The 26,397-nt window shown below is 42.8% G+C and overlaps 1 protein-coding gene across 10 annotated transcripts in view; it reads right to left on the reverse strand.

The window, feature by feature from the left end:
- Window positions 1–26,397, reverse strand: part of CADPS2 (calcium dependent secretion activator 2) — a 371,455-nt gene that overhangs the window by 42,618 nt on the left and 302,440 nt on the right. For 7 of the 10 annotated variants that reach the window (XM_038752460.1, XM_038752457.1, XM_038752453.1 and 4 more), the window contains 5 exons: window positions 22,604–22,759; window positions 21,367–21,514; window positions 12,363–12,437; window positions 1,758–1,841; window positions 1,640–1,672 (listed from right to left, as the gene is read on the reverse strand). In XM_038752460.1, coding sequence (XP_038608388.1) covers window positions 1,640–1,672; window positions 1,758–1,841; window positions 12,363–12,437; window positions 21,367–21,514; window positions 22,604–22,759 — 496 coding nt within the window. Of the gene's footprint in view, window positions 1–1,639; window positions 1,673–1,757; window positions 1,842–12,362; window positions 12,438–20,673; window positions 20,689–21,366; window positions 21,515–22,603; window positions 22,760–26,397 lie in introns of all 10 variants that reach the window. The other 3 variants (XM_038752456.1, XM_038752450.1, XM_038752449.1) reach the window with 1 other exon arrangement.

Below are 26,397 nucleotides of genomic sequence, written 5' to 3' on the forward strand. Positions count from 1 at the left end.
TCCTTTTAGACTGTGAGCCCACTGTTGGGTAGGGACTGTCTCTATATGTTGCCAATTTGTACTTCCCAAGCGCTTAGTACAGTGCTCTGCACACAGTAAGCGCTCAATAAATACGATTGATGAAATACCCACTCTTCTCCTCTGCTCTCCTCCCTCCAGTGTCATAAAGAAGCAATGTAGTCTTGTACAAAAAGCTTGGGCCTGGAAGTCACAGGACATGGGCTTTAATTTAGCCTCTGCCACTTGTGTGCATGGGACCTTGGGCAAGTTAATTAACTTCTCTGTGCTTCTGTCTTCTCATCTGTCAAATGGGTATTTAAATACTGGTTCTTCCTCCCCAAACTGTGAACCCCTTATGGGAGAGGAAACTGTATCTGGTCTGATGATCCTGTTATTTTCCCCCATCACTCAGCATGGTGCTTGGCACAATTACCACAATTATTATTAGTATTATCATTAATGGTATGGAACGACCTGTCAGAGGTAAGAGTGACATCTTTAGCTTTTTAGTTCAAAAAAGCTTTTGATGGATAAAGATTGAAAATGCTTGGATTGTTCCCATGACAAGAACCACAGAGCATGGAAATCACGTATGTTTCCCTCATTGTTTTAATTTTCAGTTGAAGCGCTTTTTTCCAAATGGGTATCCAGGCTGCCTGAAGTAAACCCAGTTGATGAAAAACTTCTGCAAGTAAAATTATTAGTCTGATTAGCAATACTGCATCTCATTCTTTGATTTCACATCAATATTGTAATGTTCTGCATTCATACTCCCCAGGCACTAGTTAAATGAGTTCAGTAAGCAGCATGGCTTAGTGGACAGAGCACAGGCCTGGGAGTTGGAAGTTCATGGGTTCTAATCCCAGCTCCACCACTTATCTGCTGTGTGGCCTTGGACAAGTCACTGCACTTCTCTGTGCCTCAGTTACTTAATCTGAAAAACAGGGATTGAGACTATGAGCCCCACAAAGGACGGGGATTGGGTCCAACCTGACTTGTATCCACCCCAGAGCTTAGTACAGTGCCTGGCACATAGTAAGGGCTTAACAAAAACCACAGTTATTATTATTATTGTTACTTATTTATGCTGGGGCAGTTGAGGCTCCTTGATCTCATGATCTCCCTGAAAGACAGTTTCTAGGTTACAGGTTTCCATCATTAAGCTGGAAAATACAATGAGAATAAACCTTCCAAATGTTGTTTGGAGAGTAGTAGTCATTTATAATAATAATAATAATCATAATCATGCTATTTGTTAAGCATTTAATATGTGCCAAGTACTGTTCTAAGCACTGAGGTAGATATAAGGTAAAAAGGTTGTCCCACATTGGCTCACAGTCTTAATCCCCATTTTACAGATGAGTAACTGAGGCACAGAAAAATTAAGTGACTTGCCCAAGGTCACACAGCAGAAAAGGTGGCAGAGCCAGGCTCAAAACCCACATCCTCTGACTTCCAAGCCATTTCCAGTACAGCACACTGGAGATCCTGTTTTCTCTAAGGGCCAAGGTGGCATCTGAACCAAAACTCTTGTGCACTTTCTCTAAACGTAAAATAGAGACAACAAAAATGCACTGCAGTCCACTGTTTAAAGATTCATTTAAAGAGAGCATGAGGGGTAAAAAAAAAATATACTTACTGGAACATCCACATACTTTGCAGCTGCTTTTACCTTAAATAGGAGAGAAATAATTAGTGTAAATTGTTGGCTTTGTGATGAAACAGAATATAATGGAACAGAAGTCTTTAATACTTACCGTAAATGACAGAATGGATGAAAAGAAAGTGCCTTCATCATACCTGGACAGTTTGGACAGCACCCCTTCTAACACAGAAACCAACTATGAAAAAATGAAAGTAAGGGTGGTTAGGCCTATTTGGATAGTTACAAAGAATCACACACATAACCTTACACTCTGCCATTTCCCTTACCTAACTCATTTGAATGTCCTTCTCCACTTTCTATAAACTTTTTGTGGGCAGGCATTGTGTCTGCCAACACTATTGCATGGCTCATTGTGGGCAGGGAATGTATTTGATGTTATATTGTACTCTCCCAAGTGCTTAGTACAGTGCTTTGCACACAATATATGCTCAATAAATACCACACACACACACACACATACACACACACACTCACACCCCACCCCCCACTCCCTGCCAGAAAATATTTTTGGGCTCAGAAGGAACAGCTAGGGAAGTGTCAGCTCCCCCTCTGCATCATGCCCCATTTGCTGGTGGAAGATTGAACCTTGACTTGATTCCATGGTAAAACGCCCGATCACTTCCTTAATCATCAGCCTCAAATGTGGGGTATCCAGGACTTCCCGTTTCAAAAAGAAGCAGTGTTGTCTAGTGGAAAGAGCACAAGCCTGGGAATCAGAAGGGCCTGGGTTCCAAACCCAGTTCTACCAATTGCTTGCTGTGTGACCCTGGGCAAGTCACTTCACTTCTGTGCTGTTTCCTTAACTCTAAAATGGGGATACCTGTTCTCCCTCCTACTTAGACTGTGAGCCCCATGTGGAACAGGAACTGTATCTTGCCTGATTAACTTGTACCTACCCCAGCGCTTAGAATAGTGTTTGACACATACTAAGAGCTTAACAAATACCACAGAAAAAACAAGCCCAGAACGGAACACAAAATGCTTTCTGAATGGTGTGGGACATTTCAAACGATTATTGAGTCCCTTGGCTCAACTGAAAAATCCTTAAAGAATCTCTAGGCCCTCTCACTTCCACCAAGATGGCAGAGTGAAATCAAACTCAATGATTCATTCTCCTATTCCTTTCCTGGGTGCCCACAAAAGGATAATTTTTCTGAAAACCTTTTTGGCATCTACAGTTGGAGGAAGTGAAAGAAAGAAAATTGAGGAAGAGTGTGAAAGTTGTGATACTTTTCAGGCATAATTCAATATTCTGTAAAAAAAAACCCAACTCATTCATGCTGATGGCTACTTATCCATTAACCAATGGTATTTACTGAGCACTTACTTTGTGCAGAGCACTGAACTAAGCACATGGGAGAGTATAGCACAACAGAGTGGTAGACACGACACCTACCCACAGGGAGCTTACATTAACACTGATCTTTGATATTGAGATGTCATTTCCCATCAAAATCCCTCCACTTCCCAAAGCAGGAGTTCAGGTGTCCCAAATTCTAAAACAGGACACAAACGAGAAGTTCACTGATCCTTTGTTCACGCAGCAGCATCATCACCGAGACCTGAGAAATCCTAGGGTTATGGCTTATTAGACTTAGATGGCTGCAGAACTGGCTATGGGAGAGTAAGCTATACAATAGTGTATTCATTATAGTAAAATTCACATTTAAGCACTATAGAAATGAAAAGCAATCATGCATGGCCTCCCAGTATTTATAAGATGATGTAAGAAAACAGAAATCAGGAGTCGCAAGAGGTGCTCTCTTAAGGTTCCTGCCCTGAATTTATCCTAAGAAGAAAAGATTTGGCCAAAGCAGCAGACCTAAGGGGCTGGAATGGCAAAAACTATAAAATCCAAAACCACTCACAATTAAAAGTCGAACTCCAGCTCCTTCCTACCCAATGCAATTCCCACCCAATCATGGCCAGCCAGACTAACTGATGAAGGCTTTTACCCCAGGGGTGTGCCCAGTCAGGGGAAGGGGATTCCACACCTAATGGCCCTCTGTGGAAAACATCTTGTGTCTCATGTAACTAAAACCTTCAAAGCAACCATGTTCTTGGTATCTCATTCGTCATGAGGAGAAAGACAATTTCTAAGTAACCAGAAAAAGGCCGGTTGAACCCACATAAGGCTGCCTTACTGTCAAATGACTTTCAGAGTTAGATGAGCACGTGTATGTGATGTATGTATGTATGCACAGTGTGGGGTTTTATAGACAAACACATACACTTTTTTATCCCCGAATGGTTTTAAAAGCAAAGCCAATATCCAAAAGTTGTCAAAGCCGGGCTCTTACTCAATCTAAATTAGTTAAATTACAAATGAATGGTGCTAAAGAGCGTGTTAAGGGAATCCAGTGGGGAAGGAGAAGATGCCAAAAAGCCCTGCTAGGTGCCAAAGAGCCCTGCTAGGTGCCAAAAAGCCTTGCTAGGTGCCAAGAAAACCTGGTTCAAGAACACGATTTCCCTATTTTACCATCCATCCTTCGCGTGGGAAGGCAGCGGGATGCTCTGCCAGAGGGACTCTGACTGACGGTCTCCAAATAGCCAACTTCAACTGCTAGATCCACATATCACAACGCTCTTTCCTCCCTAAGAGTTGAGAGTGTCTTCTCATACTGTTCTGTGCTGCTAATGGTCCCTGGAGTGAACCAGCCGCAGCAGGCGCTCATTGCTTACATGGCAGTGAACAGCTCTGTTTCCCCCAGGACAACACCGCCTTCGCCCTCCTGTTCACTCACAAACGCTTTTCTGCCCCAGATTATCCTTAAAGCATTTATGGAAGGGAGAGATAATTTTAGAACTAAGCTCCATCCCATCCCACAATAATTTTTTTTTAAACCAATACATGTTGGGACAGAGCCTCTAGAGCGCAAATAAATCCTCGGCCCTGTCACTGCGTCTTTAACTGTTTCCTGTGAATTTTCTCTGTACAGCTCAGGGAATATAGAAATACTTCTGGGTTTGCCTTGGGCTTACTGCTCTCCAGAGGACATCGGGCTGAAATGAAACACTGCGGTCTCTTTGTCTCAATGTCTGTATTGTTGATGCAGTTTACCGCGTTTGTTTAATAATATTTTAGTGGCTACAGTCTTCCTAGGCAATTACCTGCTTTACATCTGCTACTTTGGGTCTTAGTGGAATGGGAGACATAAACAACTCTACTCTTTTTGGAAGAGTTCGGACGTGAGTGAAATGCAGAACACATCAAATGAAAACCATCATGGAAATTTCATTTTTAATCAGATCAGGAAAGGTTCAACCAAGGGCAAAAGCATACTTGTAAAAACATGTGAAGGAGGAGTTTATAGGAGCTCCAGTTTCAGGGTTCCACAATAATCTACATTGGGATGTAAAGACACCGAGAGCAAAAATAGTTGATATTTGCCTGGGATTACCCCCAACCTTGCTCTTCCCAATTCCCATAAAGCTGTTTAGAACTAATCACTGAAATAAAACAAGTTCTTCCTGGTGGGCTAGGTGACATATACACAGCAATATGTGTATTGCTGAGGAAATAAACAATATTTCTGTGAAAAACTACTATGACTCTTTGCTTTGTGTTCTTCATGTTTTGTTTTGTAATAAGCACCAGGATCACTAGAGAGGCTCGTAAGTGCCCTGTGACCGAGATGTAGATGTAGTAGAGTAAAATCTCTACTAGCTTCCAGAATTTAGGATACTCTTCCTGGAAAGGGAAGGCTGAGGCTGCAGCTGTGGCTGTTAGGGCTTGGACTTAACCGTGAGGAATCTGAAACTCTGCTCCTGTAGCCACAATACCTTACTTCTCCAGTGGTATTTATTATCATCTTCTTCTTTAGCTTTTATGTTGTTTTGTTTCACCTTTCCTCAGGTGCCTATTGCCAATTCCCCTCCCCGCCACCTCTCACCCCCTCATCCAGTCCCCTGGGGGCCAGGGACTGTATCTAATTCTCACCTGTGTATTTTCTTCAGGCACTTAGTACAGTGCCTTGCCCACAATAGGAACTTAATAATCTTACTACTACGTCTACTATTGCTACTTCTACAATATTACTCCTCCCCATGGCAAAGGTGTCCTACGTAGTATATACTCTTACTACTGCTATCTCTACTTCTTCTCCTTTCATGCCAAAGTATACTACATTCTTAATATTCTTACTTCTACTACTATTACTGCTACTACTATTGCTGCTACTATTGCTACTACTACTTTTACTATCACTTCTACTGCTGCTGCTACTACACTACTATCACCACTAGTATTACTACAACTATGACTCCTTCCTATCTTCTGGCAAAGAATGTCCTATGTACTTTGGAGTGACAAATGGGATGACCCACACTATGCACTTTAGTTTTCTGTTTATCCCTTGTAACCATGGGTCCATCCCCACCAATTTTCCACCTTGGAGTCTCTCCACAAAGCTAACTCTGAGGGAGACTACTGGGATCTGAAGGGTGGGGCTTAGGTGACTAGAAACACCAATGGATATTTCATCTTGCTCTCAATGTTCCTTTGGGATTTTGTCAGTTTCTTGTTTCACTATTTTAATCCGCAAAACCTGTTGTTTCCACACCACCTCCTATGGACATAGAACCATAGAACCAAGGAGCTAGGTAGGACCTCAATGTGCATGATATCTACTGTCTTCTCTCAATCAATCATATTTAGTGAATGCTTATTGTGTGCACAACACTCTACTTGTAAGAGTTCAATATAATAGAATTAGTAGACACGTTCCCTGCTCGCAATAAATTTATAGTCTAGAGGAGGAGACAGATAATAATAATAACAATGGTATTTGTTAAGCACTTACTATTGGCCAAGCACTGTTCTAAGTGCTGGGGTAGACTCAAATTAACCAGGTTCGACACAGTCCCTATCCCATATGGGGATCACATTCTTAATCCCCATTTTACAGATGAATTAACTGAGGTCCAGAGAAGTGAAGTGATTTGCCCAAGGTCACACAGCGGACAAATGGTGGAGCTAGGATTAGAACCCAGGACCTTTTGATTCCCAGGCCCGTGCTCTAGCCACTGACAGGCTGCTTCTCAGCATACACAAATAAATAATGGATAATTTATTTATTGCTGCGGAGGCTGAAGGAGGGATGAATAAAGGGCGCAAATCCAAGTCTCCAGGTGTGAAATGCCTTAAACTCCATCAAAGGTGGTAGGGCACCTAAGACAGAAGCCTGGAGAAGATGCCACATCCTCTGTTATAGGATCATCTCTTTGAGGGCAGAAACTATGTCATCCCTTTATTCAGTATTTCCCAAACACCTAGCATAGTGGAATGCACCCAGCGAGCATTCAATAAACGTTCTACATCCCCTCTCAAGGATTGAACAGATGCTGTAATCCAGTATCTGTACAGAAATTGACACTAAATCCCACTCCTTGTAATTGTTTTGTGGTCCTGGTAAATAGACCGCTCCCACTTCTATAACTGTTCAGCTCATACTTCCTTTCTAAAAGAATTGCTAAGCCCTTGCCTTGCTGAACCTTACTTTGATCATTTATGACTTTTGTAATTTGACAGTCATTTTGAAAGTTACACTATTGCTCTCCAACTTGTTGCTCTCTTAAGAATCAGCATATATTCCTCCTATTCCACAACTCATGTCCTTCCCGAAACAATACACAATATGTACCAATGCCACTACAGAATTAATAATGCAGCAGGAAGGACATTTTGGAATTTTGGAACATGCTTCTCTTGCTAATTCTGCTGCTGTTCTGGTGTTAATTAGGTTGTCATAAAGATGACTGAGATCTTTGGATTCACTTTTGGGATTGGCAGAAAATGAGATGATTACACAGGGTGGAACCCTGAAAATTATCTTCTTTTAGCTTGGAAATCCTGTTGCAGTAAAAATGGATTTTTCAAGCAGATTTGTGCTTTTGTGCACAACCTTTTTAACTCAGTGTTTTCCTCAAATTCTTCTGCATGTTCAAACAGATATCTCATGTGACCAACTAACTACCCCTTCTATATTTTTTTAAAAACATGCCACCTAGGGTCAATCCAGTGGCTCACTTTGCCCAACATTCTATTTTCGACAATGACACCGAATACATCTGGAGGAACAGGGTGATGGTTACTTCCTGGCATTCACCCTCTTTGTTAGAGATGTACCCTCCTCCATCTCCTACTTTTCTGAGAAGCATCTTGGGTTAGTGGATTGAGCACTGGCGTGGGGGTCAGGAGGACCTGGGTTTAATTCCAGCTCTGTCACCTGTCTGCTGTGTGACCTTGGGCAAGTTACTTAACTTCTCTGTACCTGTTACCTTATCTGTAAAATGGGGATTAAGACTGTGAATCCCTTGAGGGACATGGACTGTGTCCAACCTGATTATTTTACAATCTTTCCCAGGACTTAGTACAGTGCCTGGCACATAGTAAGTGCTTAACAAATACCATTAAAAAAAGAGAGAATAACTCATCATTGGCCAATAGTTCATGAATCTAAATCTTTACTTCTTCCAACACCTTTAAGGTTTCCCTTGAATGTTTATTTTACCTTGGATAAGTCATTTTGGACTTCTCACTCCTGAACTTACTCAAACTCTTCTTGAACCTATGCATATTATTTTTCTTGCACAACAAATCCATAACCTGGAGTGAAGGAGTGTTTCATTTTATTTATTTTGAACCTACCCCCGTAAACCTAAGTGGGTGCTTTACTAGTTTTGGCATTTTGGGATTTGGTGGCCAACAACTCTGTGTTTGCTCTGTCCATCCTCTCACGATCTCATAATTTTCGTTTGTTTCCCCCTCTCAAGTTTCAACCTTCATCTTTCCAAAATGGAGAGTCCTAAACTTTTTCAGCCTATCTGCTTTTTTCATTTCAGTTGTCTTTCTCTGAACTGATCCTTGACGGCCAAAACCAATCTGGATAGCATGCAGAATTCATCACATGTTGAGTTTGTAATATCATCACTGTTAGCCATTGGTTAAAGGACATGCAAATTGCTCATTTTCCTGGCTACTGATTAGGACACCTTCTGGAATTTTAAGGAGATTGCGATATTTCACTGATTATTATACATTTACTTTTTATCCAAGAACCTTTCTTCTTTTTCATCATCATCATCATCAATGGTATTCACTGAGTGCTTACTGTTGTGCAGAGCAATGTAAAGTGTTTGGGAGCGTACAACAGAATTGGTCGACACATTCCCTTGCCCATAGTGAGCTTATAGTCTAAAGGGGGATGCAAACAATAATTAAGGCCAAATACAGGCAGAGGAATGAATCATCAAGACTTGCTCACAGATGTAGTGCATCACAGCAGAGGGCTTAAAATAATAATAATAATTTTTTAAAAAACTTTTTTCCTGCTGTTCTGCTATTCCTAAACTAAGCCAGGGGTTTTCACATTATCAGCTCAGGCCTCCCCTGATCCCTTTCCCTTTCTCCCATGTACCACCTCTCCCTTCGTCCCTCCCTCTTGCCTCTCATTTCCCAAATTACTCTGAATTCCTTGTCTTCCCTCCCAAACCCTGTCCTCTCCCTGACTTTCCCATCACTGTTGACGGCACTACCATCCTTCCCATCTCACATGCCCGCAACCTTGGTGTCATCCTTGACTCCGCTCTCTCGTTCACCCCCACATCCAAGCCGTCACCAAAACCTGCCGGTCTCAGCTCCGCAACATTGCCAAGATCCGCCCTTTCCTCTCCATCCAAACTGCTACACTGCTCGTTCAAGCTCTCATCCTATCCCGTCTGGACTACTGTATCAGCCTCCTCTCTGATCTCCCATCCTCGTGTCTCTCCCCACTTCAATCCATACTTCACGCCGCTGCCCGGATTGTCTTTGTCCAGAAATGCTCTGGGCATGTTACTCCCCTCCTCAAAAATCTCCAGTGGCTACCAATCAATCTGCGCATCAGGCAGAAACTCCTCACCCTCGTCTTCAAGGCTCTCCATCACCTCGTCCCCTCTGCTCCTCTGCTGCTAATCTCCTCACCGTGCCTCGTTCTCGTCTGTCCCGCCATCGACCCCCGGCCCACATCATCCCCCTGGCCTGGAATGCCCTCCCTCCGCACATCCGCCAAGCTAGCTCTCTTCCTCCCTTCAAGGCCCTACTGAGAGCTCACCTCCTCCAGGAGGCCTTCCCAGACTGAGCCCCCTCCTTCCTCTCCCCCTCGTCCCCCTCTTCATCCCCCCGTCTTACCTCCTTCCCTTCCCCACAGCACCTGTATATATGTATATATGTTTGTACATATTTATTACTCTATTTATTTATTTATTTTACTTGTACATATCTATTCTATTTATTTTATTTTGTTAATATGTTTGGTTTTGTCCTCTGTCTCCCCCTTCTAGACTGTGAGCCCACTGTTAGGTAGGGACCATCTCTATATGTTGCCAACTTGTACTTCCCAAGTGCTTAGTACAGTGCTCTGCACACAGTAAGCGCTCAATAAATACAATTGATTGATTGATTGAAATTACTCCTCCATTACAGCAAGGCTCATGGATCTTCTAACAGTGGGCATCCCTGCAGATCAGGGACTGTGTCCAACCTAACAGTGTTTAGAACAGTGCTTGGCATATAGTAAGTGCTTAATAAGTACCATTATTATTATTATTATTGAAAGCTGGAAAGAGGGGATCAGAGGGAGGCCTTAGAAGAGGAAGTGTCTCATTCCCTCATTTCAGAGAGCATATAGGTCACTGCTGTCCCCACCAAACAGCACTTGAGAACCTTGCAGATGTCGAGGAAATTACTCTATTTATTTATTTATTCATTTATTTTGCTTGTACATTTCTATCCTATTTATTTTATTTTGTTGGTATGTTTGGTTTTGTTCTCTGTCTCCCCCTTTTAGACTGTGAGCCCACTGTTGGGTAGGGACTGTCTCTATGTATTGCCAATTTGTACTTCCCAAGCGCTTAGTACAGTGCTCTGCACATAGTAAGCGCTCAATAAATACGATTGATTGATTGATTGAGGAAGTTGTTCACGCTGTCCTTGGGACACTTTCACAATCTCTTCGAGGCTCTGACCCCTACTTGGAACATACCACTCAATTCCAAGGACAACTATTAACAAGAGAGGGAAAACAGCAGGTGAATCTCCTTCAGAGGCCAAAGCTCCCCACTGAGTCATCACTAATATCTTTTTACCTTGGCATTACTGCTCCCTTGTGAACAGTACATGGAGGACCCGGTTATGCTGCCACCCTCTGGGACCTCTCACAATCAGAAGCTGCTTCTGGTTCACTGGGAGACAGGAGCAGTGCCACTGTGAAGGTTAAAACTTTGACCCTCTAGCCTTTCCCCTCACGTCCTCGCTTCACGGTCTTCAACAGGAAGACTGGTCGCTGTATTTGGCCAGGGTTGGCTCTTGTTTAAGATGGCCTCCAAGAAGCCAGATGGAATTCAGGGCAAACCTCTTCCTACCCTTTCTCAGGTTTCTTTCCCACCCTCATTTTTTTTCCACTTTCAGACTGCGCTTGAAGACATCGGCTTCCTGAGGGCAAACAATGAACTCTGTAGGGCTCTGGTCAATCACCGGTGTAAACAGTAAGCTAGATTCCTTCCCTTGAGGAGAGGGGACTGAAGGTTTCTAACCATGGGAAGATGCTTCTTCTGACTTGGAAGGGGGAGGGAAAATGTACCCCATCCACTCTGGATTCTCCTCATCCACTCTGGATTCTCCTCAGCTAGATGCGATGTGCCCATTCTGGGCACCCTCCCCTGATCCCGAGGACAGACAGCACTGGTTGGGAAACACACAGGCAAAGTCAGTCAGTCAATCATATTTAGTGGCGCTTACTCGGTGCACAGCACTCTACTAAACAGTTGGGAGAGTACAATATAACAATAAACAGACACAGTTCCTGCCTAGGTAATTAGCTGAGGTTCTGCCTTCAGCATAGTCACTGTTCCTTCCGCTATCTTCGACTGTGTTCCCAACCCTGCTCACAGAGCTGCTTTGGAAGGAAGCAGAGTAGCCATCCGGGCAATGATTCCCCTTCATGGCCTAGTGGAAAGAACATAGGCCTGGAAGTCAGAGGATGTGGGTTCTAATCCCAGCTCTACCACATGTCTGCTGTGTGACCTTAGGGAAGTCACTTCACTACTCTGTGCCTCAGTTATCTTACCTGTAAAATGGAGATTAAGACCGTTAGCCCCATGCGGGACAGGGACTACGTCCAACATGATCACCTTGTAACTACACCAGAGCTTAGAACAGTGCTTGGCACACAGTAAGTGCTTAATGAATACCACAGTCATCGCCATCATCACTTCTGCTTCCTTTAAAAAGGAGACTGAGGAAGGGAACAGAAGGGCTGATATTCCCCTGTGTGACTCCTCAAAGAATGCTGCTGCCCGTTGGGAACCTGTGCCAGGAATATTGGGTGCCAATGTGTCCTGAAATCCTACCTCTCAATGCCACTGGGCACACACCAAATTTAAGAAACTGACAGTTTGGTGACCGGAGCAGTAGAAAACCAGGAACTAGCACCTGGGTTCTGAATGCCAGAATGATAATTCTGAAAGAACCACCCACTTCAAACTATATAAAAATAAACTGGCCACTTTACTATGAGCCAATGAAGAAGACACTCCTTTAAATTTCCTTGAATTCACTTGAAAAATCACAGGCTCTCACTGTGATTTTCCAGAACACGAGCAAAAATTCTTTCTGAGAATTTTGGATGTGAGGTGAATAAATAGTACGTTTGCTTACCTTTGAAACTAGGAGAGAAATGACTTCCTTCACCGTATCGTCAATCAAATCATCAATTTTCGAATGGTACTGTTGCTGGGTTTTAAAGGACAAAGATATATTTAGTGTGGCTACCAACGCAAAGCATTTGTCATAAGTCATAAATGCTCTAAAGCCACTAACCCTGACAGAGCAAATGTACTTCAAGTGATCATTTCGAACATCAGGAGAACAAAACCTTGGAAACGATACACCCAATCAACACTTTCTTACATTCTGTGTTGAAAATTTTCCCATGCGCACTGTTGAGTTAAGCAGCTAATGGGGTTATTATTTAGATGAATTGAGTTCTTATTCTTATTCAGGCGAAGGAATGCGAAGGATACTTTTTGTCTTCTCCTCTATAATTAAGGTGGCCGTGTATTTTTCTAAAGGGTTGGTTTAGCTGGAGAAGCAAAAAGACTAGAAAAAGATTTAATTAATACAGCATTTCATGTCTGACAACTCTCATTCATAAGTTATTTTAAATGTGCTCTAGAAATAAAGTGAGCGACCAATTGTTCATCCTAAAAGGGCCTTTTTGTGAGCACAGTGAGCAGCAGTTTATACAATTTGTACAATATGCTCAAGCAAGGGCAAAATTAAAATTTCATCAACAAAGCTGAATGGATGGTAACAAATTAATAGGCCATAAAAGGTATAATGAAACAGCAGCCCCTCCTCCACAGTCGCAGCCCTGCTTCCTCAAGAAAAAGACGCCATCCAACCAATACAAAAATGATGTATTTAAAATAAATCTGAAAGACTTTCTTCCCTTTCTTTTGAGAATACTACAGAATTCCATTCTTAAATGAGCAGAAGTCGGGGGCTTTCATTTTGTGGTGAAGACATATCCATTTAAACAGTAATTCTTCCCTTAGAAACATTTATCTGACAGCAGCTTGTCTCCAACAGCCACTTCATAGAAAATGTGACTTGTAAAGACTAACCCTATCTTGATAGTTCAAGGCTACTTGGAACAGCCAACATAATGCTTTGAGTAAAGGCACCTAGGTCAGTATCAACATTAGGCTAACTTAACAGCTGCTGGATGAATGGATTGTTAAGATTTAAGTTTTTGAAGTCCATTTTCCTTTTGAAAGCATGTCTCCAAGTTTTCACACAGATCAAAACATCAAATTAGGACTGCTTTGGCACTGAAGAAATGATGGTTCTTTAAATTGTGTGAAAAATGCTGTTTCTCTCCCATCTACCTGCCAGGGGGACTGAGTTACTTGGGAAAAAGCACTATCGATTGGCAAGTCACTTTATAAGGCAGGGAAAAGGGGAGTCGATGTCAAAGGAAAAAAAAGTCCTTAATTGAAAATAAAAATACTATATATGTACATTGCATACACCATGAAGCCTAGCTTCACAATAGGCTGCTTTGTGGCTGCAACACCCCTCACAACTTTCTGTAGCTGCCTTGCAGACACAATTCATGCTTTTGCAACAGCTCGAGGGAAGAAAAAAATAAAAGAAATGAGAGAAAAAAGCCTGAAAAAGCCGGCTGGCAGTTAGGTCCTGATCCAGCTTAAATTACCAACAACTTTCTGAGCTGGGCAAGCCCCCACAAGGCTGTGCTTCCTAGCCCCCAGCGACTGGGCTATTCAGAGGCCAAGGCTGCTTTACCAAGGGAGCCCCCCCACAAATTGCTGGAAAAATACCCTGTATTCTCCCCCCACACCCGGCTAGGAGATGAAAAGCTGGCTGGGTGGTGAAGGAGCTTATGCAAATGAGGTTGGCCGCTCTTGTCCTCTGCCACTCTCTTTTGAAAATTCCTCCCTTCCCTGTTTTGGGGTCTACAGAGCAAAAATAATTTAAATCCAAGACCCTGCCTGAAGCAGGGTTTGTTTGTGAAGGGAGGGCGCTCTTTGGAAAGGGTTGCTTTTTCTTAAACAACAAATAGTTGCATAGAAGTGGTACTGGGTACTGTATTGCTTTCTGGTCCCAAAACCACGACAGACCCCAGGATTCTCCGTAATGACTTTCTCTTTGAGTAATACAGAATCCAACTGGACGTGATTTTCATACGCTGCCAAGGTATTTCCAAGTCCCCAAAGGTCAAGAAGTTAGGCCTGTGGATCTATGGTGATGAATATTATGGAGTCTCACTTTGCAACTGATAGATGAGGCCCAGACCAGTCAAAAAGGCTTTGGGATCAAGAACTTTACAAAGAAATTGTAGCTTGGGCAGTGAGTGCCATTTACATTCTCATGTCCCTGTTAGTCACATTCCCATTCCCATTCCCATTGGTGCAGAGAGTGGAATCTAAAAGGAATCTAAGGTAGCACAGCACAGACTCTTAAACCTTTGGATGACGATTTAACTGGAGCTTCGAAAATCAGATAGAGTCACAGGCAATCTTTCAATTCCTCTTATGCACAAAACATTTCCACTTGGGCGGCTCACCGGAAGCTTAGCCTCATCATGTCCACAACTAAAGTTCACATTTTTCATCCTAAACCCTCCCCATCTCCTAACTTTCCCATCGCTGATGGTAACGCCACCATCTTCCCTGACTTTCAGCTCCCATACTCAATGAATTGCTAACTCCTACTGATTCTTCCTTCAAAATATTTCCTGGATTAAATCCCTCTTCTCAATCTCAACAGCCACTTCCTTTGTTCAAGCACTTGTCATGTCACGGTCACACCACTGTATCGCCTCCTCAGTATTCTTTCTGCTTCCACCCTCTCCGCCTTAGGTCCATGTGCCATGCTGCTGTCTATGCTGCTGAAATGTTGCTCAGTGTATCTCTTCACTTCTCAAAAACCTCCCTCAGATGCCCACCTTCCTCTACATTAAACAGAAACCCCTTACTATTGGCTTCAAGCTTTCTACCGGCTTGTTATATTGTACTCTCCCAAGTACTTAGTACAGCGCTCGGCACACAGTAAGCACTCAGTAAATACGATTACCAGCTTTCTCCACCTTAGAACTGGTTCTCTCCATCTGCTGCCTACAAACTTGCACTCTTCCCTTGTCCCATGCTTACTTCTAACTGTATCCTTCTCTTGCTTCTTTCCCCTCGGATCTCTTGCTCATCCTATTTTTTTTTGCTCATCCCTCTAAACTCTTCCAGGAAGCCAGGAAGCCAGAGAAGCAGCGTGGCTCAGTGAAAAGAGCCGGGCTTTGGAATCAGAGGTCATGGGTTCAAATCCCGGCTCTGCCAATTGTCAGCTGTGTGACTTTGGGCAAGTCACTTCACTTCTCTGGGCCTCAGTTCCCCATCTGTAAAATGGGGATTAAGACTGCGAGCCCCACGTGGGACAACCTGATCACCTTGTTTCCCCCCAGTGCTTAGAACAGTGCTTTGCACATAGTAAGCACTTAACAAATACCATCATCATTATTATTATTATCACCAATTAATTCCCAACACCTCAAGTCACATCGTGACTCAGTGGAAAGAGCACGGGCTTTGGAGTCAGAGTTCATGGGTTCGAATCCTGGCTCTGCCAATTGTCAGCTGTGTGACTTTGGGCAAGCCACTTAACTTCTCTGTGCCTCAGTTACCTCATCTGTAAAATGGGGATGAAGATTGTGAGCTCCCCATGGGACAACCTGATCACCTTGTAACCTCCCCAGCGCTTAGAACAGTGCTTTGCACATAGTAAGCACTTAGTAAATGCCATTACTATTATCAATTCAACTGCAATTCCTGATACTTTTGCATTTAGTACAGGGCTTTGCACACAGTTGAGTGCTCAATAAATACTACTGATTGCTTCTGCCCTTAAATCCATCCTGCGCCCTTGTGCCTATAGATGTATACTTCAATTATATGTTCAATTATCTCTGACTTATTCTGGTATTTCATCCAGGCATACTTGTTCTACTTTATCTCATCCATGTTTTTCTTTTTGCTCTTGTTAACTTTAAAAAAAGTTTTGGTTAAGCACTTATTATGTGTCAAGCACTGTTCTAAGTGCTTGGGAAGATCTGGTTGGACACAGTCCCTATCCCACATGAGGCTCACACTCTAAAAGGGGAAAACAACACACTGAATCCTCATTTTACAGTTAAGGAATTAAAGCACAGAAAATTTAAGTTACTTGCCCAAGATCACAAAGCAGGCAACTGGCAGACCTGGGATTAGAAACCAGGTCCTCTGACTCCTTTCACTAGGCACACTAAATATATTTTGTATATCTATTTTTCCCTCAGACTGTGAGCCTTTGTGGGCAAGGAAATAATCTGCAGTACTTCCCTAAGGGCTTAGTAAAGAGTGCTGCCTTCAGTAGGGATTTAACAAGTACCACTACTACTTCTAATTAGATTCTCATCTTTGCGAGGGCAATACCTACACCTTTTACTTCTATTATACATCTCCAAGTACCTAGTACAGTGCTTAGCCCACGATAGGTACTCAATAAATACTGATGATGAGGTTGATGAAGAACCAGCTGGAGATGAGGAAGTTGTTGCATGACTCTTGGTTCAGTTTCTTTCCTTTGTTATCTGGTTGAGGGTGAGGCCAGATGGTTGAGGCTTAAGGAACCAGGAAAATGTCTTGTTGGCATAGTTTGCCTTAAAGAGAGAATATTCTAGAAGGTACAGTAAGTACTACAACATGGAACAGAAGTAGCAGAGCTGGATACATGCTCATTTATACATTGTTGATTCTTTTAAATAAATATGATTTATTTTATAAAACTGGCAGTGACTGATAAACTCCTCAGCTATGGCACACCACCACACATTTGTTTGGGGTGGAGAAAGTTGTGTACATAGCAGAATGTCAGTAACTACCACAATGTCAGTAACTACCACACAACAGTCACTCAGCTCTTCACTGAAACTGAGAGCTTTAAGCTTTGACATGAATACAAAATGACCATTCTTTTGCAACATGGGAAAATTCTCTGAGGTTGAATTGGGTTTTCTTTGTGCTGACATTGGTTTGGGGATTTCCTCCTACTCCTTCCCTACAGAAGACCCCAGATTTGATCTTTGATTGTGCTCTGAAAACCCCATTTTTATCCAAGGGTCCAGGCAGCCCCTTCAGTTCTCAGTTTTGGGCCAATCAATCAATCAATCAATCAATCTGGTCCATTGTCTGTCTGGTAAATTGTGCCTGTGTCCAAGGATTGGAATTCCTGCCTTGCTTCAAGGTCAAGAGAAATAGCATCAAGTGGTCCAGGATATTTTAAGAGATGACAAGATTCCATATCCCCTTTTGTCTTATCCATATTAATTATTTTGTCATTATGGCTAGAGTGAATTTGATTTTTTCTGAAAAGCGCTGGATTTCCAGGCCAGGAAACCAGTGTCTTAGAATAAAATTATAACATAATTGTAGTATTTGTTAAGTACTTACTATGTGCCAGGCACTTTGCTAAACTCTGGGGGAAATACAAAACAATCAGATCAGTGGAGCACTGTGGCCTAGTGGAAGGAGCGTGGGCCTTGGAGTCAAAGGACCAGGGTTCTAATTCCCAGTTTGGCCACTTGCCTGCTGTGTGAAGTTAGACAAGTCACTTAACTTCTCTGGGCATCAGTTTTCTCACCTGATTTAATAGCTATTCTCCCTCTTACTTAAATTGGGAGTCCCACATGGGGCAGAGACTGTGTGCAACCTGATTACCTTATATCTACCCTAGTGCTTAATACAGTGTTTAGTACATATTAAATAGAAATCACCATTATTATCAGGCACAATTATTACTATTCTTGTCCTATTAGGGGTGCCCTTTCTCTACTGTTCTCTCAGGAATGACTGCTGAAGCCTTGGCAGCTCTTTTCTTCCTGCCCCAATTGAAGTGCCTGTGTCCTCACTTGGTCAGAAGCAGCAGTACCCTTGTAAAATTAAATCCTGGTTTCTGCCAGGCCTCACACTTGAAATGAAGAGTCTGGCAGCCCCTTCAGGGCTGGCATGTTCAGTGCAGACTGTATCACAGAGACTCCTCTGGGCTTTCAACCAACATCGAACCCCACTTATGAAAACAGACTAACAACTGGCAGGCTTCAGGAGGAGCTGCAGTGAAAGATACCCAGGGAACATGGCCCTTATGTAGCCTGACCCTCTCCTGAGAAGAATGTCACTTCCGCAAACCACAGGCCTGGGGTGTCTGGGGTTTTCACCTGTGGCAACAGAACCCATGAGTGCTCGCTGTTCATGACTTGTGGATAACTGTTGGCTAGCTACCTTGTAATTATACTGTCTGCCTTCGACAACGTTATGCCTGAACCCATACTGAGCCTGCCAGCATGGCCACTCCGACCCCAAGGTCCTCAAGCTCCCTCCAGGGAATGAGTCAGTCCCTCATCGAGTAAGAAAGATTTTTCCAGATTTGTGTCTACAGGCACAGGGAAAACAACAGGCCCTCTTCCTTACTGCATTGCAATGCCTGTTTACGACTCCGCAGGCTTGTGATGGGGCTTAAAAGCCTCCTTGCTTGGCACTAGGCTTAACAGGCAAAAGCTAAAAGGAAATGGACATGCCTCTCAGGGATATGTTCCAGGGGCAGGCGTAACACTCCCAAGCACATATCTCCTATTAATGAAGAGAAGCGAATGCTTGTGAGGTTTGGGGCAGACATCAGGGACCTGCCCATTTCAACGGGAGGTTTGATACCTTGATAGCTTCTTACAGCAGTAGCAACAAGTCATGTGGCATGTGTTAAAAAGCAACAGATGGAGAAAGCCAGTGCTGACAGGGAGAGGCGAGCTGGTTATGTGCATTGTCTGGCAGCATGTGGGACCGTGGGGAGGGTTATGATAAGACTCCTGGGTGCCTATCTCCGATCGGTGGAAAGCTGTATCTCTGTGGGTGGGAGCGAGGAAATATGTCCAGCTCCCTCATTAGTGGGCCACTGAAGTTTAGAAGCCAAGGGCTGACTGATCATGGTCTGAGGAGCACCAAAAGCTGGCACAACTCCTGAAGGGGTCAATTCAGGCTTTCCCTGGAGGTGCTACCCAACTGGACTCCCTGTACATCATCCTTGACTATAAGGAGGCCTAGGGGATGATTTTGTGGCCCAAAGCAGCGTGGTCTAGTGGAAAGAGCACAAGTCTTGGAGTCAGAAGGACCTGGGTTCTAAATCCGGCTCTGATATTTATCTGCTGTGTGACCTTAACTTTTCTGTGCCCCAGTTACCTCATCTGTAAAATGGAAATTAAGACTTGAGCCCTATATGGGACATGGCCTGTGTTCAACCCAACTGGCTTGTATCCATCACAGTGCCTGGTACATAGTAAGCACTTAACAAATATCATTAAAAAAAAAAAAAGGTGGCCTAGGGATAGCCTACGGATTACCAGTGAGAAGGCGAGGGAGAATAATAGATGGTATTTGTTAAGCATTTACTATGTGCCAGGGGATGTTTTAAGTGCTGGAGTAGATACAAGCTAATCAGGTTGGACACAGTCCCTGTTACATGTGGGGCTCACAGTCTTAACCCCCATTTTACAGATGAGGTCACTGAGGAAAAGAGAAGTGAAGTGATTCGCCCAAGGCCACACAGCAGACAAGTGGTGGCACCAGGATTAGAACACATGACCTTCTGACTCCTAGGCTCATACTCTATCCACTAAACCATACCGCTTCTCACAGCATTGCCACGCCCATTTATCACTCTGCAGGCTTGTGCTTGGGCTAAAAGCCGCCTTGAGGGAGGTGAGGGACGGGGTCTGGTGAAGCTCACTGCTGCTCAAGGTACCCTTTTAGCTAGATGAGAGGAGAATTAGGTTGGTTGGGGATCTTCTGGAGATGAGGTGAGGGCCCAGCTCCTGAGATTTATCTCAGACACAATACTTCCTCAGCCTCAGCTTTGCCAATTGGACCCAAAGAAAGTTCCATCAAAAGGAAACACAGAGAGGGGGAAAATTATTGTTGTCATTATTACTATTGAGGTTTTTGTGCTTACACTTACTGTGTATCAAGTACTGTCCTAAGCCCTGGGGTAGATATAAGTAAATCAAGTCCAATTGATTGGTTTTTACTGACATGAATAGTATCACACTTGACAGAAACAGTCAATTTCTATCATCCATTCTGATTTTCCCAAAAGTTGGCATTGCACTAACACTTCCACTACCACTTGAGCTGGGCACCCATAATTGGAAAGAAGGAAATACAGTTTCATAGAGAGGCACTTTGTATTGGGTCGTTCTGCTTCCTGCCAAAAATAAGTCAATGATCATGTAGATGGGTATAAAAAGGAAAACATTCTTCTATGGATTAAACATCTTTATGAATGTAATGATGCAATTATGGGGTACTTTAAAATTAAAAACATTTTAAAAGGCAAAATAAATATTGGTAGTCTCTAAAATGAACGCACTTACCCACTGACTACCAAACTGGAACATGCCACGGAAAATCAAAAGAAGGAAAAGCAGGGCATATGGGAAAAACAAAGAGATGGAGACACGGTAATTAAAATAAAAAACAAGCCACAAAATATTAATTTAAACAGATGAGCCAAGAAAAAAAAATATTTCCCCCTCACACAGGCACCGTAGTCAATGGAGATCCCCCCAAAAGAGAACAAAATCAAGGAAATGTTGGTTATAAAAAAGCAGACTAGATCAAGTTTTCCAACAGCTCTCAATTTAGGCTTTAAGAACCAGAACACTTGTTTTGGCAGTGTTCTGCTACATGGGCAGTTTTGTGTTTTTACTTTGTTGATACTGTGATTCGATGTGTTGGTATCAACCAAATCTAGGCACACAAAACAGATAAATTTCCCAGTTCTATGATGTGTGTTCACAAAAGCAGGGTTTTTGTATAAGTACACAAGCTAAAACACATGCCTGGAGTTATTAAGGTTTGATGTATTCTTCAGCATAAAAAAGAGAAAAGATATGAATTTAGCAATGAAAAAGGGCAGGTAATTATACCATGAACAACAAGATTAAATATACGGTGTTAGGAAACAGAAAAAACTTGTTTTTAATCCAATCCAATGAACACCTTCTGTAAAGAGTGTTCCTGTTCTCTTACCGTTCTGTTTTTCCTACAGGCCCGATCTGACTTACCTCTTGCCCTCCATCCAGAATACAGAGCTTGGTGCTTTGCTTCTTGGCATCCACCAGCACATTGAACATGGTACACATAGAGACAGGAATGCGCAAGTCAGTTGTTTTGCTTGCCTTTTGCAGCTTGAGTTCAAATGCAATTCTTGTTCTATCAGTGGAAACATCAACCCAGAGTAAGAAATCCTGTTCTACTTCTAAATAAGTGATAAATACAAATACTTTGCCAAGTACGCTGATTGAAAATGTGCAAGCTTGGGTGCATGGTGGGGAAGGTAAAGTGCTAACCTACAGGTATTACAACGTGAAGTTTCATTTTCAATTCAAGACTGGACACTGATTTAGTGAAATACACAGGAATGGATGGAATATCTATTACCAAAACATAGATTATTTGGGGAATGCCTCTTAGAACCACATAACAATGGTCTGGATTCCTTTTAAATGCTAAAAATTACAAGGGGGAAATATTCAGTTTATTTTCAACCAAGCCTATGCATTTCCTAGGGGATAACTTCTTAAAGTCAACAAAGGAGAAAGAACCAAAAATGTGAAAGCCTCACAATTAACACATAAAACAGATTATTTCCTGATTTGCATTTGCGTCTGAAGTTCAGCCAACCAACGGGGAAATAAAAACAAAACAGAAACACTGAACAGTTAGAGTGTCATGTTCATTTCACAAAAACCATTTCTGCCCTAAACCCTGCTCTCTAACCCTTGGAAAAACCTAAAGAGGCACCACTTGGCTGGTATTTCAGAAAATGTAACTAGAGAAAAAACATCCCCTCCACGTGGAAATGGTGGGAGAGATCTGTGGAGGCATCACTATCTGCTGGTAATGGTTTCTGATGGGCAAAGCTGTAGGCACAGAGTCAGATGGTAATGAGGTGAGGATCTCACTCTATATGTCCTGGCATGTGGGCACTGATGAACCTGGTGTCCAGATTTCAGAGAGCAGCAGGATGAGCAACAGTAGTGATGAACTGGACTTTGTAGATGATGTTGCCAGGGTAGTTGGCAAGGCTAAAAAACAGCATCTGGTCATGGCTGCTTTTGGCATCAGCTACCTGAGCTGCCCGTGGGCAACCTAAATGCTATTCATTAGCCATGAGGTTTTAGGAACCGTTTTAAGAATCCCTTCTCCACCTGTGTTACTGACCAACGCATGACACTTGGGGATGACAGTATTCTGGGGGAAGAAAAATGAAAAAAAGCAGCATGAACAATATATTGATACCTTTTGACGCAGGCCTCGATCATATCACTGGCCATGAGTTTAAGTCTCTGCTCTAAATGGTGGGCAAATTCCTGTTCTGGCCAGTGCAGGTCAAAGACAAACACTTGCAGGGCATCCAGTTTCCAAAAAAGGTCTTCTGATGAGGCCGACCCATTGCTAGAAGAAAATGAACACTTTGAGCACATACAACAAAGCAGATTGGGGGCAACCAGAGAAGGGGAATTCTGTTTTCTTTTCCCAAAGAAAGCTGCCTTCTAAATGATGGGCACTACCTCCAAGTGGAGAATGAGGCCTTGATAATGCCCTGTGACTTCAATTTCCCAAGATTTCTCTCGGAAATAATAATAATAATAATGATTGCAGTATTTGCTAAGCCCTTACTATATGCCAGGAGCTATACTAAGCACTGGAGCAGATAGAAGGTAATTGGGCTGGACACAATCTCTGTCCTACATGGGGCTCACAGCCTTAATCTCCATTTTACAGATGAGGTACCTGAGGCACAGAGAGGTGAAGTGATTTGCCCAAGGTCACAAAGTAGACAAGTGGCAGAGCCGGATTGGAACTCATGTCCTTCTGACTCTCAGGCCCTTGCTCTATCCACTAAGTCGCACTGCTTTCGCATATAGTCCAACTCACCTGTCTAGGGTAAAGGGCTGAAGAAAACAAAGAGCAGGTTAAATAGTCAAATCAAAAGGAGGACAGAAAGGAGAAATGAGTGAGCAGCTCTCAGGAAGGGGAAGGAAAATTTGTACTGGAATTGATCAAGTTCCAGAGCGTATATGCGCATCTCAGTTACCTCACCTAGAAAATGGGGATTCAATACCTGTTGTCCTTCCCTCTTAAACTGTGAGCACAATAATAATAACAATAATTATGATAGTACTTGTTCGCACCTACTGTATGCCAAGCACTGTTCTAAGTGCTGGGGTAGATACAAGTTAACCAGGTTGTACACAGTCTCTGTCGCACACGGGGCTCACATTCTTAATCCCCATTTTACAGATGAGGTAACAGGCCTGGAGAAGTTAACTGACTTACCCAAGGACACATAGCAGATATGCGGTGGCCCCAGGATTAGAACACTGGTCCTTCTGACTCCCAAGCCTATGCTGTTTCTCATATATATGGGACAGGAACTGTCTGATCTGGTTATCTTGTATCTACTCCAGTGCTTGGCCTATAGTAAATTCTTAACAAATACTACAATTATTGTGATTTTGATTATTATTAAATAATAACCTCCTTCAATTAGACTGAAAACTCCTTGAGGGTAGGGACTGTGTTTTACCCTGATATTCCCTACCTGATCCCTAGCACTTTGTATGGTGCTCCTGCTGCATATGGTAGGGTCTTAACTGAGTCTGAGCTGACTGACTGGCTTTCTGGGAATTTCAGAAAAATATGTTTTGGGCTAGGCTTTCTAAATGACACCCAACCCAGATTTTCTTTCTACCTCACCACAATTCTGTCTGAACTCCTTGAGCACACGGTTAGCACAGTGAGAAGATACATAGCCTAGTGGATAGAGCAGAGGCCTAGGAGTCAGAAGGATCTGGGTTCCAGTTCTGGCCCAGCCACTTGTCTGCTGTGTGACCTTGGGCAAGTCGCTTCACTTCTCTCTGCCTCTGTTGCCTCATCTGTAAAATGGGGATTAAGACTGTGAGCCCCATGTGGGACAGGGATCGTGTCCAATCTGATTTGCTTGTATCCAGTACAGTGCCTGGCATGTAGTAAGCCAATTATTATTACGACAGTGCCCTGCACAAAGAAAGCATTTAATAAATATGATTAATTGATTGAGTACATGAGAGCCTGCCTTGAGACATACAAGGGAGCAACACAGCCTTCTTCTAATTCCATGAGCAGCTCAAATTTGCCTAGGGATGAAGGCAAAACTGATGCTGGCTTTGGAAATGTATGCCCCTTCCCATTCTCCAGTTTGAATTTCTGGGCCAACATTTCAAATCATTTCCTTGCTGATACCCACCCAGGAATTAGGACACCCACTGGAAAAGTCTGATCTAACACCCCGAGGATAGTCTGAGTGACTCTGGAATCAGAGAGAAATCAGGTGTTTTGAATCTTGATATTGAAACAGGGAATTCTCATTTGGTCTAGGCCATCTATTGCAGTAAATCACTCTGAAGGACAGTGCAGTCAGTATTTAGGCAAAAGGGTAAGTGTTATTATTTGCCATCACGTAAGATATGTAGCCTAATGTGTTTCTCTATTCAATAAAATCATACATTGAAAGTTAAAACCTTCTCAGGCTAGAACGTGTTGCAGCAAGAGCTGTAAAAATGTACAAAGTCAAAAATAAATGTACAGAATCGGGGCTGAAGGACAGGGATCACATCTAATTCCTAACTGTGCGTTCTCTCCCAGTACTCAGTACAGTGTTCTACACCCAGGAAGCATTTAATACATACTATTACTATTACTACTACCACTAAGATTTCAACAATTGCTGAAATCACATGCCCCTAAGGAAGACTCTAAAAAATGTTTACAAGTGCAAATTAAGGTAATTGAATAAGTCCCCAATTCACCACAAAGGCATGGTTGAAGACGTGCAAAAGAGAAAGCCCAAACTTATGGAAATACACATATATTGTTTCAAGAAATAAGTCTTAATTAACCAGTTTGCCAGAAAGCCTCCATACATGGCTAATTAAAAGCTCATATTTTCTCCAACACTGTGTCTCAGCTCTACCAACAAGCCTGTAGGCTTCCTTCTCTAGATCTGCCAATAATTCACAGTGTTCTTCCCGTCTAGCCGAGATGTCCTTTGAGTCAGCTTCTCAGGGGACCAATCACAGGCAAACACTGAACACTGCACATAGGCACTTTACTCCCTTAATATCTCCCAAACCTTAATGTGCGGAGCCCCAAACGTACCATTAAACTAAAGGACTAGCAAAAACAACTGACAATACTGTAATGATGTTCCCGGGAAAGCACAATGTTTGTGTAAATACACATTTACTTTTCCTTTCTTTGCTTTGGACATAATGAAGGAGACCATAAAACCAGAGTGACTGATTTCATGGGGGGCTGGCAATGGTGTACACCACCTGGGCTGGGCTCAGGCAACAGCAGCATGGCTTAGTGGATAGAGCACAAGCCGGGAAGTCAGAAGGACTTAGGTTCTAATCTGCTGTGCGACCTTGGGCAAGTCACTTCATTTCTCTGGAACTAGTTACCCTTTTTTCCTCTCCTCCTCCCCCCCCCCCGCCCTATCTCCTTCCCCTCCCCACAGCTGTTTATATGTTTGTACAGATTTATTACTCTATTTATTTTACTTGTACATATTTACTATTCTATTTATTTTGTTAATGATGTGCATTTAGCTTCAATCGTATTTGTTCTGATGACTTGAAACCTGTCCACATGTTTTGTTTTGTTGTCTGTCTCCCCCTTCTAGACTGTGAGCCCATTGTTGGGTAGGGACCGTCTCTATATGTTGCCAACTTGTACTTCCCAAGCAATTAGTACAGTGCTCTGAACACTGTAAGTGCTCAATAAATACAATTGAATGAATGAATCTGTAAAATGGGGATTAAGAGTGTGAACCCCATGTGGGACAGGGACTGTGTCCAACCTGACTAACTTATATCTACCCCAGAGCTTAGAACAGTGCTTGGTCCATAGTAAGTGCTTAACAAGTACCATTATTATTATTATTTTTATTGATTATCAATAGCCAAATGCACCTGGTGGAAAAGGGAAATCTCCTTAAATACCTGTGTTCGCTTTCCACCCTGGGAATTCAGAGACCAGTGGGCCCAGTG

The sequence above is a fragment of the Tachyglossus aculeatus genome, chromosome 10, assembly GCF_015852505.1.
Source record: "Tachyglossus aculeatus isolate mTacAcu1 chromosome 10, mTacAcu1.pri, whole genome shotgun sequence".
Classification (NCBI taxonomy): domain Eukaryota; kingdom Metazoa; phylum Chordata; class Mammalia; order Monotremata; family Tachyglossidae; genus Tachyglossus; species Tachyglossus aculeatus.